Genomic DNA, 16,454 nt, shown 5'->3' on the forward strand with positions numbered 1-16,454 from the left:
TATGTTTTTAGAACCTTTATGGATCTCGAGAGAGGAAATGTCATTGCTTCCTATGGAGGCCTCACGGAGCCATCGGATTTCAACTAAAATATCTCAATATGTGTTCCGAAGATTAATGAAGGTCTTACGGGTGTGGAACGACATGAGGGTGAGTAATAAATGACAGAGTTTTCATTTTTGGGTGAACTAACCCTTTAAAGCTGGTTTGCATGTATGAAAAAGCAGACATATGAAAATACTCAAAAAGAATTTACTGTATTTTCCGGAAAAAACGTTGTACCTAAAATTTGTTGCCATGTATGCATACTCTATTTTGTGTGTTTGACGTTAGTAGCATTATATATGTTGCTTCAGAATATAAGTAGCATTATGTTTCAGATGATAAAAAATAAAGTCCGGAAAATACAGTTTGTAATGTAATATTTGGTGTTGGTAAGAATTTTAAATGTGTTTGAAACCTGGAAGTCTTCTATGCTCACACATTAATTTGATTAATTAATTTCACAGTAAAAATAGTAACATTGTTAAATATTATCACAATCTAAAGCGATACAATTTCTAATTTCTAATAATCTAAAATTTCTATTAATACATTACATTTTAGAATGCAATTTATTACTGTAATGGTAAAGCAAAATTTTCAGCAGCCATTACTCCAGTCTTCAGTGTCACATGATCCTTCAGAAATCATTCTAATATGCTGATTTGGTGCTCAAGAAAGAATTCTTATTATTATCAATATTGAAAACAGTTAATATACCTACTGTAACATAACATTTTTTGTTGAAACCATTTTTTTCCCAGGATTCTTTGATGAATAGAAAGTTCAAAAGAATGGCAATGTACAATCTGAAATCAAAATATGTGTGTGTGTCTGTGTGTTTTAAGTTTTATTGACTTTTGTCTTGTGTGGATATGAATGAATTATGTTTTTAACAAGAAAAAAAGGGCTGGTGCAGGGGGCATGCATGGACCGAAACACCTGCATCCTATCCAAGCTCCTTTGGGGCTGTGATGGCTCATCAATCTGCCTGAGCTGCAGCGAATGGAGCTTGTCTCAGACGGGGATCTCCGTGATGAGGGATAAAATGAGGCAAGACACTGGGCCGTAGAGCAAACCCACAGGACCAGAGAGGCTCCTGGAGCCACGGTGCCAGACATGTCATGTCATTGTGAACCACTGGAGTATTTCAAAAGAGACTGGAAAGGTAAGGAAATATTCACAAATCCATCACAAAAACATTCCTCTATAGGTCTGTCCTAGCAAGCTGCCTTGATGCATACTGCCAACAAGCTTCCTCATTCAAAAGAGACTATTTGGAATGCTCTACAGTACATGGGCAGAAACTCTGTGCACCGCATGAATAGTGTTCAGTTGCTAAGCTAACATGATGCTATAATAAGTATATAAATGAGTCATTAAAAGGGTAGTTCACCCAAAAATTAATATGATCCCATAATTTACTCACCCTCAAGCCATCCTAGGTGTATATGACTTTCTTCTTTCAGTCACACAATCGCTATATCGAGTTATATTGAAAAATATTCTGGCTCTTCCAAGCTTTATAATGGGAGTAAATAGTAACCGACATTTTGAAGACCAAAAAAGCACATCCATCTATAATAGAAGTAATCCCTATGGCTCCAGGGTGTTAAAGGAACACTCCACTTTTTTTGAAAATAGGCTCATTTTCCAACTCCCCTAGAGTTAAACAGTTGAGTTTTACCGTTTTCGAATCCATTCAGCCGATCTCCGGTTCTGGCGGTACCACTTTTAGCATAGCTTAGCATAGTTCATTGAATCTGATTAGACCGTTAGCATCGCGCTTAAAAATGACCAAAGAGTTTTGATATTTTTCCTATTTAAAACTTGACTCTTCTGTAGTTAAATCGTGTACTAAGACCGACAGAAAATGAAAAGTTGCGATTTTCTAGGCTGATATGGCTAGGAACTATACTCTCATTCTGGCGTAATAATCAAGGAACTTTGCTGCCGTATCATGGCTGCAGCAGTGCAATAATATTACGCAGCGCCTGTGAGCCCCTGCTTGTACAGGGAACGTGCCTTGCAACCATGGAGACGTTTGTGAGAGACGCTGCGTAATATCATTGCACTGCTGCAGCCATGATACGGCAGCAAAGTTCCTTGATTATTACGCCGGAATGAGAGTATAGTTCTTTTCATTTTCTGTCGGTCTTAGTACACGATTTAACTACAGAAGAGTCAAGTATAGGAAAAATATCAAAACTCTTTGGTCATTTTTAAGCGCGATGCTAACGGTCTAATCAGATTCAATGAACTATGCTAAGCTATGCTAAAAGTGGTACCGCCAGAACCGGAGATTGGCTGAATGGATTCGAAAACGGTAAAACTCAACTGTTTAACTCTAGGGGAGTTGGAAAATGAGCCTATTTTCAAAAAAAGTGGAGTGTTCCTTTAATAAAGGCCTTCTGAAGTGAAGCGTTTCTGTAAGAAAAATATTTATTTTGTTTATAATGTTTATAATTTTATAGACTATAAAACTAGCTTCCGGTAATCTCCGTCCACGCGTTCACAAGAGAGTCGAGTTCCGGCATATGACATGGGATGTAGGAGTAGCATAAGCTTAGGTGAGAGTAGACTCCTCTCGCAGTTCAAAGTAATTGGGCTGGGGAACAAGCTCAAGCTCCTCCGACATTTCTCTTTAAAAATTCTCTTTGTAGACTTATAATTCATGACCGTTGTTTTGTTTTGCTCTATCCTCTGTGCTTCTATGTTCGTCAATACGTCATGTGTCAGGTCAAAGTAAACTCTTCCGCCGTAATCGACTCGCGTACGGAAGCCAGTGATTCTAGTTTATAAAGTTATCAATATGGGTATATTTTTATAGAAATGCATCACTTCATTTCATAAGGCCTTTATTAACCCCCTGGAGCCGTATGGATTACTTTTATTATGGATGGATGTGCTTTTTTGGGCCTTAAAATATCAGTTTCTATTCACCCATTATAAAGCTTGGAAGAGCCAGAATATGTTTTAATATAACTCTGATTGTGTTTGACTGAAATAATCATATAAAGTCATAAACACATAGGATGGCTTGAGGGTGAGTAAATTATGGGATACTTTTCATTTTAAAGTGTTAGTTCACCCAAAAATGAAAATAATGTAATTTATTACTCACACTCATGCCGTTCCACACCCGTAAGACCTTTGTTAATCTTCGGAACACAAATTAAGATATTTTTGTTGAAATCCGATGGCTCAGTGAGGCCTTCATAGCCAGCAATGACATTCTCGTCGCTTTATAATATTAATATTTAACCACTGTACTCACATGAACTGATTTAAATATGTTTTTAGTACCTTTATGGATCTTGAGAGAGGAAATGTAATTGCTCCCTATGCAGGCCTCACTGAGCCATCGGATTTCAACAAAAATATCTTAATTTGTGTTCCGAAGATTAACGAAGGTCTTATGGTTATGGAACGACATGAGGGTGAATAATAAATGACAGAATTTTCATTTTTGGGTGAACTAATCCTTTCATATATTTTGAATATACTATCAGTCCGAAGTTAGGGGTCAGAAAGATTTTTTTTTTTTTTTTTAAGAAATTCATACTTTTTTCAGCAAGGACACATTAAATTGATCAAAAGTGACAGGAGCAACATTTATAATGTAACAAACGATGTATATTTCAAATAAATAATATTATAAATTTTCAATTCAAAAAAAAAACCACAAAAAAAAAAAAAAAAAAAAAAATATATATATATATATATATATATATATATATAAAAAAAAAAAATATATATATATATATATATATATATATATATGAACACATACATATTCATACATACATATATGTGTGTATATGTGTGTGGTTCTTCATTTACTATTTAAATGACTGAAGTTTGAAGTTTCAATTTTGAAATTTAAATTACCTTCGCCATCATCTTGGGAGAGTCTCTCTCTGGAGCGTGTCTGTTGGTAACAGGGGCTATGGAGATGTTAGCAGAGCCCGATGCATGTGCAGCTTCCTCCTGCTGCAGATTCTTATTGCACACATCATCCAACACCACCTTCACACAGTGAGCCATCTGAGGAATGAGGTCTCTGAACGCAGCCCTCCACCCAAACTCAAGACACACCACCTAAACACACACACAAATCCCATGCTAAATCTGGTCAGACTGAAACATATTTGAATGGTTTCAAAACAAAACATGCATTTAAGGATATGATAATGTATAGCGCTGCTTGCCCATGCAAGATTCAACAACACAATGATAAGGTGTTGCTAGGGTATTCTGGGAGTTTTTTATTTTTTATTTATTTTTTTTTTTTTTAACTAGTATTTTGACCCAATATTTAGGGTTAGTTTGTTTAAAGGTGCCCTAGAAAAAAAAAATTTAATTTACCTTGGCATAGTTGAATAACAAGCGTTCAGTACATGGAAATGGCATACAGTGAGTCTCAAACTCCATTGTTTCCTCCTTCTTATATAAATCTCATTTGTTTAAAAGACCTCCAAAAAACAGGCGAATCTCAACATAACACTGACTGTTATGCAACAGTCAGGATCATTAATATGTATGACCCCAATATTTGCATATGCCAGCCCATGATCAAGGCATTAGACAAGGGCAGCCAGTATTAACGTCTGGATCTGTGCACAGGTGAATCATCAGACTAGGTAAGCAAGAAAGAACAATAGCGAAAAATGGCAGATGGAGCAATAATAACTGACATAATTCATGATAACATGATATTTTTAGTGATATTTGTAATTTGTCTTTCTAAATGTTTAGTTAGCATGTTGCTAATGTACTGTTAAATGTGGTTAAAGTTACCATCGTTTATTACTGTATTCACGGAGACAAGAGCCGTCACTATTTTCATTATTAAACACTTGCAGTCTGTATAATTCATAAACACAACTTCATTCTTTATAAATCTCTCCAACAGTGTGTAATGTTAGCTTTAGCCATGAAGCACTATAAAACCCATTCAGAATCAAATGTAAACATCCAAATAAATACTATACTCACATGATCCGAAGCATGCATGCAGTATGCATGATGAACATTTTGTAAAGATCCATTTGAGGGTTATATTAGCTGTGTGAACTTTGTAAATGCACTGTAATATAGTCAAGAGCTCGGGGGGGCAGGGAGCACACGATTTAAAGGGGCCGCAGCCTGAATCGGTGCATAGTTAATGATGCCCCAAAATAGGCAGTTAGAAAATTTATTTAAAAACATCTATGGGGTATTTTGAGCTGAAACTTCACAGACACATTCAGGGGACACCTTAGACTTATATTACATCTTGTAAAAACTGGTTCTAGGGCACCTTTAAATTCTTTACCCTGAGTAAGAGCAATAGAGATGTTGTTGATTACAATAAAAACACATTTAGTAAAGTTCTATATCGGAGGGTTGTTTCAAAAGTCATAATGGTGCAATGAAAAAAAAAAAAAAAAAATGTTTTATGGTATTTGCACCAGAAGTGATTAAATAAGGGATGTGTATCACCTCTGTACTTTGCAGCACAAGATCAGTAGCGGCTTTGTCTTCTGCTGCCATGACATCCATATCCTCCCTGACCTTCTTCGGGACCCCTGCATGGAAAAAGCAAAAACACACAAAATGCATCTACAGTAAACTGTCACTACAGCTTTACGAAAGGAAGTGAGCTCCAAATCCTCTAATTTCCAGCTCATTAAAACATTTCGCACAGGAACATCTCATATGTTCCGTTAGCATATTATCATATGCATTCACGCTCTACACAGTGCCTTTAGAAAAGAAGCCAATGTGTGGGGTGCCAGGGTCAGGCCAGGTCAACATATTAAACTCCTCTGCGCAGTGACGATCTACAAACCAACAACGTGATTCACTCAATAAAGTGGGGAAAAAAACAAAAAAGTGGACGCAGTAATTGCAACAGTAAGCTTTGTTAAATTTGGAGGCTTTGGAGTTGATTTGAACCCCTGATAGCTATGGCCATATCTGGGCTAATCCATGGAAGGGTTAGAGGGAGGATAAGTGTGTGTGTGTGTGTGCTTGTTGTGGGCAAATTAAAAGTGCATGCATCAAGGCCGCATTTTTCTAATCAGACGCTTCGGAAGTGAGACCCCGGGCGAGGCAATTTAGTTGAAGAAGAGAGAGAGCCGAGCCAGGCGAAGGAGGAGAGAAGCAGCCAGCATGTCACTTTTTGACCTTTAAGCCCATCTGATGAATTTCTGGTAATTAAGTCGTTTGATTGGCTGAATTAATGATTTGGATAACTGCCCTTTAAAGGCTGTTTACTTCTCAGTAAATCCAGCCCTTTTCTGCTTGTCCTGTTTTTTAATGTAACCTTTACAGAAATTACTATACGCACCAGTCACTTTCATAGCAGAAAAAAAATAAATTAAAAGAAATTTCCGGCCTCCTCAATTTGTGCGTGTAGAAGTGTTTCTATATGCGAAAAGGAAAAAAGAAAAAAAAAATGAACACACACACATAAGGAACGGTAAAAGTGCTTTAAAGAAAGGCGAGAAAACTCCCATTAAAAAAAGCATATGTATACAAGGTAATGCTACAGGCCAGCAGTCTGGTCTCATAAGCTGCCTGTAGAGATGTCGCTATTATACGCAGGAATTGGAGGCTTGTCGTATTTAAAGGCTTCGTCGAGCACAATATAGCTGGAGGTTTTCCGCTCCCACGGTGACAAATCATTTCACATGTCAGATTTGCAGGAGACTGTTGTCAGAAATCTTGATCGGCTGCCATTTATTTACACTATGTTGATATTTATCCGAAAAAAAACAAAAAAAAACAACAACAACCATACATCTTGTTGACTGCCATATATCACATTCAGTCTGAGAGCAACATAAACCAGTTATCTGTATATGTTTTCACAGTTGCTGTAGGAGGACATTTGCTTATATGGTTGATAATTACGGGATTAGAAACTACTATATGGTATGTAAAGGCATAGTCCACCCAAACAAGAAAACTCACCCTCATATTAAACCTGAATGACTTACTTTATTCTGTGGAACACAAAATAGGATGTTCAGAAGAATGTTTTTGTCATTTTATGTTTAAACAAATACTACCGTTCAAAATTTGGGGTAAGTAGGAAAGCTGTTTTTGAATGCTCACCAAGGGTGCATTTATTTGATCAAGAATACAGTAAAAAAGTAACATTGTGAAATATTATTACAAATTAAAAGAAAAGTTTTCTATTTGATTTTTTTTTGTTTTTTTTGTGATGGCTAAGCTGAATTTTCAGCATCATCACATTAGCAGTCTTCAGTGTCACATGATCCTTCAGAACTCATTCTAATATGCTGGTTTGTTGCTCAAGAAACAATTTTTATTATTATTATTATTATTATTATTATACAACTGAAAATGGTTGTGGTGCTTAATATTTTTGTGGAAAATGTGATACATTTTTTCAGGATTCTTTGGTGAAAAGAAATTTCACCAGGGAATAGAATTTATTTAAAATATAAATCTGTTGTAACTTTATAAATGTCTTTACTGTCACTTTTGATCAATTTAATGTGTCCTTGCTGAATAAGTAGTTATATCTTCAAAGAAAAATCTTACTGTCCCAAAGCTTTTGGATGGTACTCTTTAAAATAACTACTTTCACTGTAGACATTTTCACAATATCTCCTTCACAATATCTTCTCAAAAGGAAGTCATTCAAGATTTGAATGACATTAGGGTAAGTAAATGAGGACAGAATTTTCCTTTTAAAATCAGGACTGCTGCACCGCACTGACCTGTTTCGAATGGATTTGACTCTAGTTCGCATTTGGATGTGGTAATGTTTAGCGATGGTTGTTAAAGTGTACCTTTGACACTGCAGACTGATTCTCCAGCGCAGTTAAGGAAACCCAGATGGGTTGCCAGGTCCTCCACAGTTTGTTCCAGCTCCAGTAAGGTGGAGGTCAGCTGGGTCAGGCACCTGAGCTGATGGGAGGTGAGGCAGAAGTTTCGTCCTCTTTGGGGAAGATCCTGAGGAGCTGTAAATGAACACAACAAAGAGTTAGTCATGGACAAATGTTGAACGGCATATTTTATGTTGCGGTTCTGTGCTGGAGCTTTTAACCTCAATCCGTCATTCCGAGTCCATCACAAACATTATGAAATAGTTGAAGACAACCCTTCTGTGAGCACTTAACTGAACTACAACCATAAAAAAAGGCACTTCCTATAAATTAGCTAAGATATTTTGTTCATTTTTACTTCTGAACTACTCTGGCTTACTCTTGAAACTTTGGGTAAAAGCGCTGGTAAATGATAAATGCAAATACATGCAAAATAGTTTAACTTCTTCAGTCAAATGGCTCAAAAACACATACACACACAAAAAAACACCATACTTGTCGACAAGCACCAAACCAGCATAAAACAGTGTAGGGTTGTGTATTATGCGTATATTTAGTTTGTAAAAGTCTGATGCAAATGCGCTTTTAAAGGTGCCCTAGAATTAAAAATTGAAATTACCTTGGCATAGTTGAAAAACAAGAGTTCAGTACATGGAAATGACATACAGTGAGTCTCAAACTCCATTGTTTCCTCCTCCTTATATAAATCTCATTTGTTTAAAAGACCTCAGAAGAACAGGCGAATCTCAACATAACACTGACTGTTACGTAACAGTCGGGATCATTAATATGTACGCCCCCAATATTTGCATATGCCAGCCCAAGTTTAAGGCATTAGACAAGGCAGTATTAATGTCTGGATGTGCACAGCTGAATCATCAGACTAGGTAAGCAAGCAAGGACAATAGCGAAAAATGGCAGTTGGAGCGATAATAACTGACATGATCCATGATATCATGATATTTTTAGTGATATTTGTAAACTGTCTTTCTAAATGTTTCGTTAGCATGTTGCTAATGTACTGTTAAATGTGGTTAAAGTTACCATCGTTTCTTACTGTATTCACGGAGACAAGACTGTCGTTATTTTCATTTTTTTAAACACTTGCAGTCTGTATAATTCATAAACACAACTTCATTCTTTATAAATCTCTCCAACAGTGTAGCATTAGCCGTTAGCCACGGAGCACTATCAAACTCATTCAGAATCAAATGTAAACATCCAAATAAATACCATACTTATGTGATTAGACATGCTGCATGACGAACACTTTGTAAAGATCCATTTTGAGGGTTATATTACCTGTGTGAACTTTGTTTATGCTGTTTAAGGCAAGCGCGAGCTCCAGAGGAGGGGAGCACGAGAATTTAAAGGGGCCGCAGCCTGAATCGGCGCATATTTAATGATGCCCCAAACAGGCTGTTTAAAAAAATTAATAAAAAAAAAAAATCTATGGGGTATTTTGAGCTGAAACTTCACAGACACATTCAGGGGACACCTTAGACTTATATTACATCTTTTGAAAACACGTTCTACAGCACTTTTAAAGATGTGCAGAACTACACAGGGGCAGATACATCAAATAAAACCAACTGTAGAATCTCAATTGACGGGTTCCTCTTTAGAGATTCTTAGTATGAATGTCTGTCATACAGACAGTTTCTATGGGTTAAGGATTTAGAAGGTTGAAATGTAAGCACATCAACATCAGTCCAGAAATGTTACGCTACAAAACAGCCTTTCTCTATACCAGCACTATGGTCCATTTCACACATTTAAGAGTCTTCAAAAAGAGTCAAACACTGGTAAAACATCTACTAGATTAGAACGGGCCTGTTTACACCTGGTCACTTCATGCGTTTTTACTGATCAGATAGCTATATGGTTTGGTAAAACAGTTCCATTTACACTTGGCCACATAATTGTGTCTCCACAAAACGAATATTAATCTGATCTTTAATTCCCACGCTATATGCAAATTTAACGGAGGTTTGCACGTTGAGGAAGAGATACTCAGTTACTCATCTGTGGCAATGAGTGTTGCAGTAGCGCTGTCATATCTTGCCTATAATATGCTCTCACATTTTTTTTTTTTTACATTTTGGGAGGAGTAAAATTTGCATATGAGGTTTCAAGAAACACTTGTCCAGTTTCATCTGGAATGCGTCTCAGAAAGAATCAGAGAATCCTTCTTGAAAGCGTTTCGGAGGGCATTTACACCTTGTCTTTTCACGATTGGATAGATATCCGATCAGAGAAAATGCATGAAGTGACTAGGTGTAAACAGGCCCAATGATTTCTGAAGGATCATGTAACAGTGAAGACTGGAGTAATGACTGCTGAAAATTCAGCTTTGCATCACAGGAATAAATTATATTATAAAATATATTGCAATAGGAAACTGTTATCTTAAATTGTAATGTTCCTCAGTATTATTGTTTTTACTGTATTTTTTTGATCAAATAACTGGAGCATTGATGAGGATGAGACTTTTTTTTTTAAATCTTACCGACCCCAAACTTTTGAATAGTAGTGTATACGGTATTTACCAGCAGTGGCTAACTGGACCATGCTAGCCAACCAAAACCTTGACCTCCAAGCCGGTCTATTTAGAGCACTATTTTCACTTTATATCCTATAGTATCTAATTTTAACATAACATTCAATTTTCCATGATGCATTTGTTGGAAAATTGATATTTTAAAAGTAATTGAAGGTTACTTTAAGGACATTTCCAACAATAAACATGTAACACTGGGATCCAAGATTGCACATTTCTCAAATAAATGAAATAATAAAAACTGAAAGACTTGTGTGAATGTGCATTTGACACCGGGGGGCTGTGAACCGTGGCCTCGCAATCTACACCAATCCCACAGAGGCCGTAAAGTTTCCTCTCAAATCTACAGTCAAACATTGCTGGGCACAAACTTTCTCCTGTAACCCGCCGATGACCCTCATCTCCAGCGTGGCTCTCCCATTTCTGCAGCTGCCAAAGCCATCACCCAGGGGATGTTCCGCATTAGGCCTGAAGAATGGGCCGCGGAGAAGAGGGCTGCGGTATTTTCAGACACTTCGACAAATACTTTTGTGTGTGCTCTTAAATGACTTCCTCTGACAGAAAAGGCATTGGGGAGTGGATCAGGAAGGCATTAGCCCCAGCTATGAAAGCTCCAGGAAGATTGAGTGGGAAAGCGATGGAGGGAGGGGAGAAATAAAAAGAAAGGAGTCGCAATAATTGCAACAATATCGCCTCTGGATTCTAACACCATATTGTCACTTTGTTATCGTCAAGCCGACAACATGGCAACAATCTTATTCTCTCATTTCTCTCCACTTAATCAGGCACATACATTGATCATCTGTAAATTTGTTTTGCTTTTTTTCATGTCATTTTATAATTTCACAAGCTAATAGATTATAGAGATGCAGAGACTGACCCCATGAGGTGAGTTTGTGAGCACCTTGGAATTCATGAATTTGTGATATATACGTGTGTAGGTGTGTGCACATTTTTTTTTTTTTTTTCACAGGTGAGCGTGTCATACCAGCATCTTGGCTCTTCATTAATGGGGTCCAGAGGGAGACTGTGAGGCAGACCTGGGAAAACGACTACATGAATGCATGGAGTTCCACTCCACTGAGATCCGCTACCCTCATACAAGCACATCAGCCTGTCAGTAAAATCACTCCAAACATACTGCATTATGTATAAAGAGCTGTGCATTAAGTGGCACATGCAGCACACAAGTAACACATGTGTACTGGGAATGTACTATATGTGAGTCCTATAGTAGTATCTGTATCTGTATCTGTATCTCTTTACCACTCCAGGATTAACAATAAACATCTCAATGAGATCCAATAACATAATGATAGAATTACTGTAATAAGTGCTTCATTGTAAGAACTCTGAACACTTGCTTGTATTATATGCATTATTTACATAATGCACATGTTTACTACATAATGCCCTTGAGAACAATGCAGTGTAAAAAAGACAATAGTGGCTATGCTAACAGTTATAGATTGATATAGGCTTGTGGAAAGAAATCCAAACCTGATTCCAAAAAAGTTGGGACACTATTTTATTCAGAATACAACATAGATGACATATCAAATGTTTAAACTGAGAAAATGTATCATTTTAAGGGAAAAATAAGTTGATTTTAAATTTCATGGCATCAACACATCTCAAAAAAGTTGGGACAAGGCCATGTTTACGACTGTGTGGCATCCCCTCATCTTTTTATAACAGTCTGCAAATGTCTGGGGACTGAGGAGACAAGTTGCTCAAGTTTAGGAATCGGAATCTTGTCCCATTCTTGTCTAATACAGGCTTCTAGTTGCTCAACTGTCTTGGGTCTTCTTTGTCGCATGTTCCTATTTATGATGCACCAAATTTTTTCTATGGGTGAAAGATCTGGACTGCAGGCTGGCCATTTCAGTACCCGGATCTTCTTCTACGCAGCCATGATGTTGTTATTGACGCAGTATGTGGTCTGGCATTGTCATGTTGGAAAATGCAAGGTCTTCTCTGAAAGAGACGACGTCTAGATGGGAGCATATGTTGTTCTAGAACTTGGATATACCTTTCAGCATTGATGGTCCCTTTCCAGATGTCTAAGCTGCCCATGCCACATGCACCCATGCAACCCCATACCATCAGAGATGCAGGCTTCTGAACTGAGAGCTGATAACAACTTGGGTTGTCCTTGTCCTCTTTAGTCCGGATGACATGGCGTCCCAGTTTTCCAAAAATAACTTCAAATTTTGATTCGTCTGACCACAGAACAGTTTTATACTTTGCCACAGTCCATTTTAAATGAGCCTTGGCCCAGAGAAAACACCTGCGCTTCTGGATCATGTTTAGATATGTTAGATATATATTTTTTTGACCTATAGAGTTTTAGCTGGCAATGTCGAATTGCACGGTGGATTATGTTCACCGACAATGTTTTCTGGAAGTATTCCTGAGCCCATGTTGTGATTTCCATTACAGTAGCATTCCTGTATGTGATGCAGTGCCGTCTAAGGGCCAGAAGATCACGGGCATCCAGTATGGTTTTCCAGCCTTGACCCTTGCACACAGAGATTGTTCCAGATTATCTGAATCTTTGTTTGATATTATGCACTGTAGATGATGATAACTTCAAACTCTTTGCAATTTTTCTCTGAGAAGCTCCTTTCTGATATTGCTCCACTATTTTTCGCAGCAGCATTGGGGGAATTGGTGATCCTCTGCCCATCTTGACTTCTGAGAGACACTGCCACTCTGAGAGGCTCTTTTTATACCCAATCATGTTGCCAATTGACCTAATAAATAACTTTTTTTGGAATGTGTAGCTCTCATGAAATCCAAAATGAGCCAATATTTGGCATGACATTTAAAAATGTCTCACTTTCAACATTTGATATGTTATCTATATTCTATTGTGAATAAAATATAAGTTTATGAGATTTGTAAATTATTGCATTCATTTTTTATTCACAATTTGTACAGTGTCCCAACTATTTTGGAATCGGGTTTGTAGTTCTTGTGCTTGATGTTTTGGAGCAGAATTGTGTGGACAATAAAGGTCCATTTTCAATAGTGTAGCAATAAATGAAGCACAGCTCATACAGAAGTCACTTTTAAACTAAGCAGCTTTCTGTTGGTCATCTATTTAAATGACTAGTTTTCATTCACAAAAAAGTGACCATACCTTTTTTAATTCTCATTTTGCCTCAAACCCTTAATAAAATGATAATAATAAAATTGAAGTATAATGAAAATGCAAAGTCATGGAAATTGATGATTTTAAGTGACGATTTAAAATTTTGGTCTGTTCCTCACACTATTACTATACATGAAATTTTATATGATATAAAATATTACAATTTCATTAGACTTAGACTTGAATTTCATTAGACTTCAATATAGCTAATTGTATCAACAACCTTTATAATACTTTTAGGCTGTGTTCACACATGTAGTTTGGTTTACTTGGTTCGTTTGGTCTTGATCCCCCCCAAAAAAAAGAAAAAGAAAAAGAAAAAATTGTGCTGGTCCACTTTGAGTTCACATTGGCATTTTAAACATCAAAGCTAAAGTCATAGAGATACTTTCACAACCCGATTGGCCGGCTTTTATGACATATTATTGTGACGAACATCCAAAACAATGCTGTGTGCTGGGCTAATTGCGCTTGTTGTGTGTGCGTAGCCTACATTCGATGGTATTTTGACCAGCTGAGAACCCGTGAAGTAAAGGAGTCAAAACAGCAGCAGTAATCCCTCCGTCACACACAAACTAAGATCTGCTGTGAAGTGATGCTGTTCTGATGCCTGTACAGAACTGTGATGCATTTAAGGACATCATGTCCTGTTTTTGGTTCATTTACATGTCTTTGGTCCATGTTCGTATTTAATTAGAACCCTACCAGAGTTTGTTTGGAAGTGGGCCGAGACCCTTCTTTTCAGGGGTCTCGGTCTGCTTGTTTGGTGCGCACCTGGGTTCAGTATACATTCACAAATGGATGGTACAGAATACGTTTAACAAATGAACCACACTAACAGAGCAATCACACCAGGGTTCGTTTTTTAATCGAACCAAACATGCCAAGTGTGAAAACACCCTTACTGTGCTTTCAACATCTTGGACATTATAAATCACCTACATTATACTGTATGAACAGCTTGGACATTCTGCCAAACACCTTCCACTGTATTTCCCAGAAAAAAAATTAGTCACCATAGTTTGGAAAAAGGATGGGTAGATAAATGATGACAGAAATTTTCCTTTTTGGGTGAACTATCCCTTTAATAAGAGAGAATATTCTTAATAAAAACAACAGATATACGAAACAGATCTACATACAATGCATAGATGTTCCCTGCAAACACTACTTCCTCCCTATAGCATAATCCTTACAACGCACATCACTGTGACAATAATAGTTCATGTTCTACGCCTCAGGACAAATTCCACGGCATTGTCTTCGTCATATAATGAAAAACGTTACAAAACCCCACTTGTCTAACATCCACCAAATTATTCATCCGCCCCTTGCTCGCTCTCCATCCCTTTCAGAGGTGTCCTTGAACCCCACCCGTCCTCTACACCCCCTGCACTAACTCACACTTAGAGCGGGCAGCTCACCTTTATGTTTAATGCTCCGCTGTCATTCTATCTTGTCTTTTCCTCCCACCCAGCCATTGTCGGGCTATTTATTACCCCGCCATTAACGGCTTATTAGGGCCTCTCTCATAGCTAACCATTAGGAGTCTTGTGCGGGAGGATGGCCCAGCCACTGAAGCCATAATGGGGGTTATTACAACACGCTGATGGGGTGGAGGTGTTGAAGGTGTTGAGAGCAGTGATACGTGTCGTTTACTGTGGAAAAAGCGGAGAGTCAGGGCCTCGCCGGGGTCGTTAAAAGGGCATCACACTCATATCAGATGTAGTAAAAGAGGGAAGGCCTGGGAGCACAGCGGATAGAAGAGGCAGAAATGTTTAACAGAACATCAATCAAGTGTTTGAGAAAAATCTACTAAAAAGCAGCAGGGAATTTAAACTAAATACAATTATAATGCAAGAAAGAGATTGAGTCAGTGAGGGATGTAAAAGCTGTACCTATGCACATTATTTTCAAGAATGTAAGAGTGTTGCATGGGATTTTTTTGTGAAGGATGTCCTGAGGAAGCTTATAGAGCTCCAAGTGCGTTTTGAAAAATGGTAACACAATACAAACCCTGTACTACATTTTTTCAGTTCAAGGGAGAGGACAAAAGACTGCATGTTCAAACCTTGAAAGGGGTGATCCTTGAGCTATCACCATTTTGCCCTTGATTAAGATTAAAATTAATAATAACATTTAATTCTCATTCAAAAATCATTTATTGACCATAACGTTATTCTAAAGGCGTATTTTTTATTTATTTATTTTTTTTATCATTCAGCATCTCTAAGCTTCTCTTTAAGTGAAGTAAAGTGAATGGGAACAAGGGCAGTCAACCTGCAAAATATTATTACATTCCAAGCCTTCTAAAAACAAGATAGATTTGTGTGAAGACTAGATATTATTTCTGAACCACTGACTGGTGACACTAAATGCAAAAACAACAACCCTTTTCCAAACTGCTTTATTGTTCCAACAAACTCATGCCATGTGTTTTGCTGATCGCTATGCTCAAAGACATGGTTTAAAGATATTTTTAAGCTGCATTTTAAGCTGGAATATGCCTATTCATGACATAATAAATAGGTGAAAGACCACCTTTGCAGAACACCTACTTCACCATTGCAACTTTGGCCCTGCCCGCTGGCGTTACTGAGACGAAAAAGAGAGAAGAGCACAGGATCACTCACTGGACTAAAAATAACCTTCCAAAGGATCCTAATGCTAGGAATGTGGTTATTTTATTTATTTTCAACAATGTGAATGTCTCAGTTGAGCATTATTTAGTTTTTATTCAGTACATTTCACTGTGGATTCTTTGGTAAATCAGTCACAATTTTCAAACAGACGTTTACGAAATGGACTCAACAGTAATGCGACAACATGTAAGTAACCACGTTAATTATAATG

At 37.4% G+C, this 16,454-nt stretch overlaps 1 protein-coding gene across 1 annotated transcript in view; it reads right to left on the reverse strand.

The window, feature by feature from the left end:
* Positions 1-16,454, reverse strand: part of kiaa0825 (KIAA0825 ortholog) — a 183,261-nt gene that overhangs the window by 132,608 nt on the left and 34,199 nt on the right. Inside the window, exons 5-7 of the mRNA XM_067407308.1 lie at positions 7,849-8,019; positions 5,525-5,610; positions 3,932-4,141 (exon numbers count right to left, since the gene is read on the reverse strand). Coding sequence (XP_067263409.1) covers positions 3,932-4,141; positions 5,525-5,610; positions 7,849-8,019 — 467 coding nt within the window. The remainder of the gene's footprint in view (positions 1-3,931; positions 4,142-5,524; positions 5,611-7,848; positions 8,020-16,454) is intronic.

Source organism: Chanodichthys erythropterus, chromosome 13, assembly GCF_024489055.1.
Source record: "Chanodichthys erythropterus isolate Z2021 chromosome 13, ASM2448905v1, whole genome shotgun sequence".
Lineage (NCBI taxonomy): Eukaryota > Metazoa > Chordata > Actinopteri > Cypriniformes > Xenocyprididae > Chanodichthys > Chanodichthys erythropterus.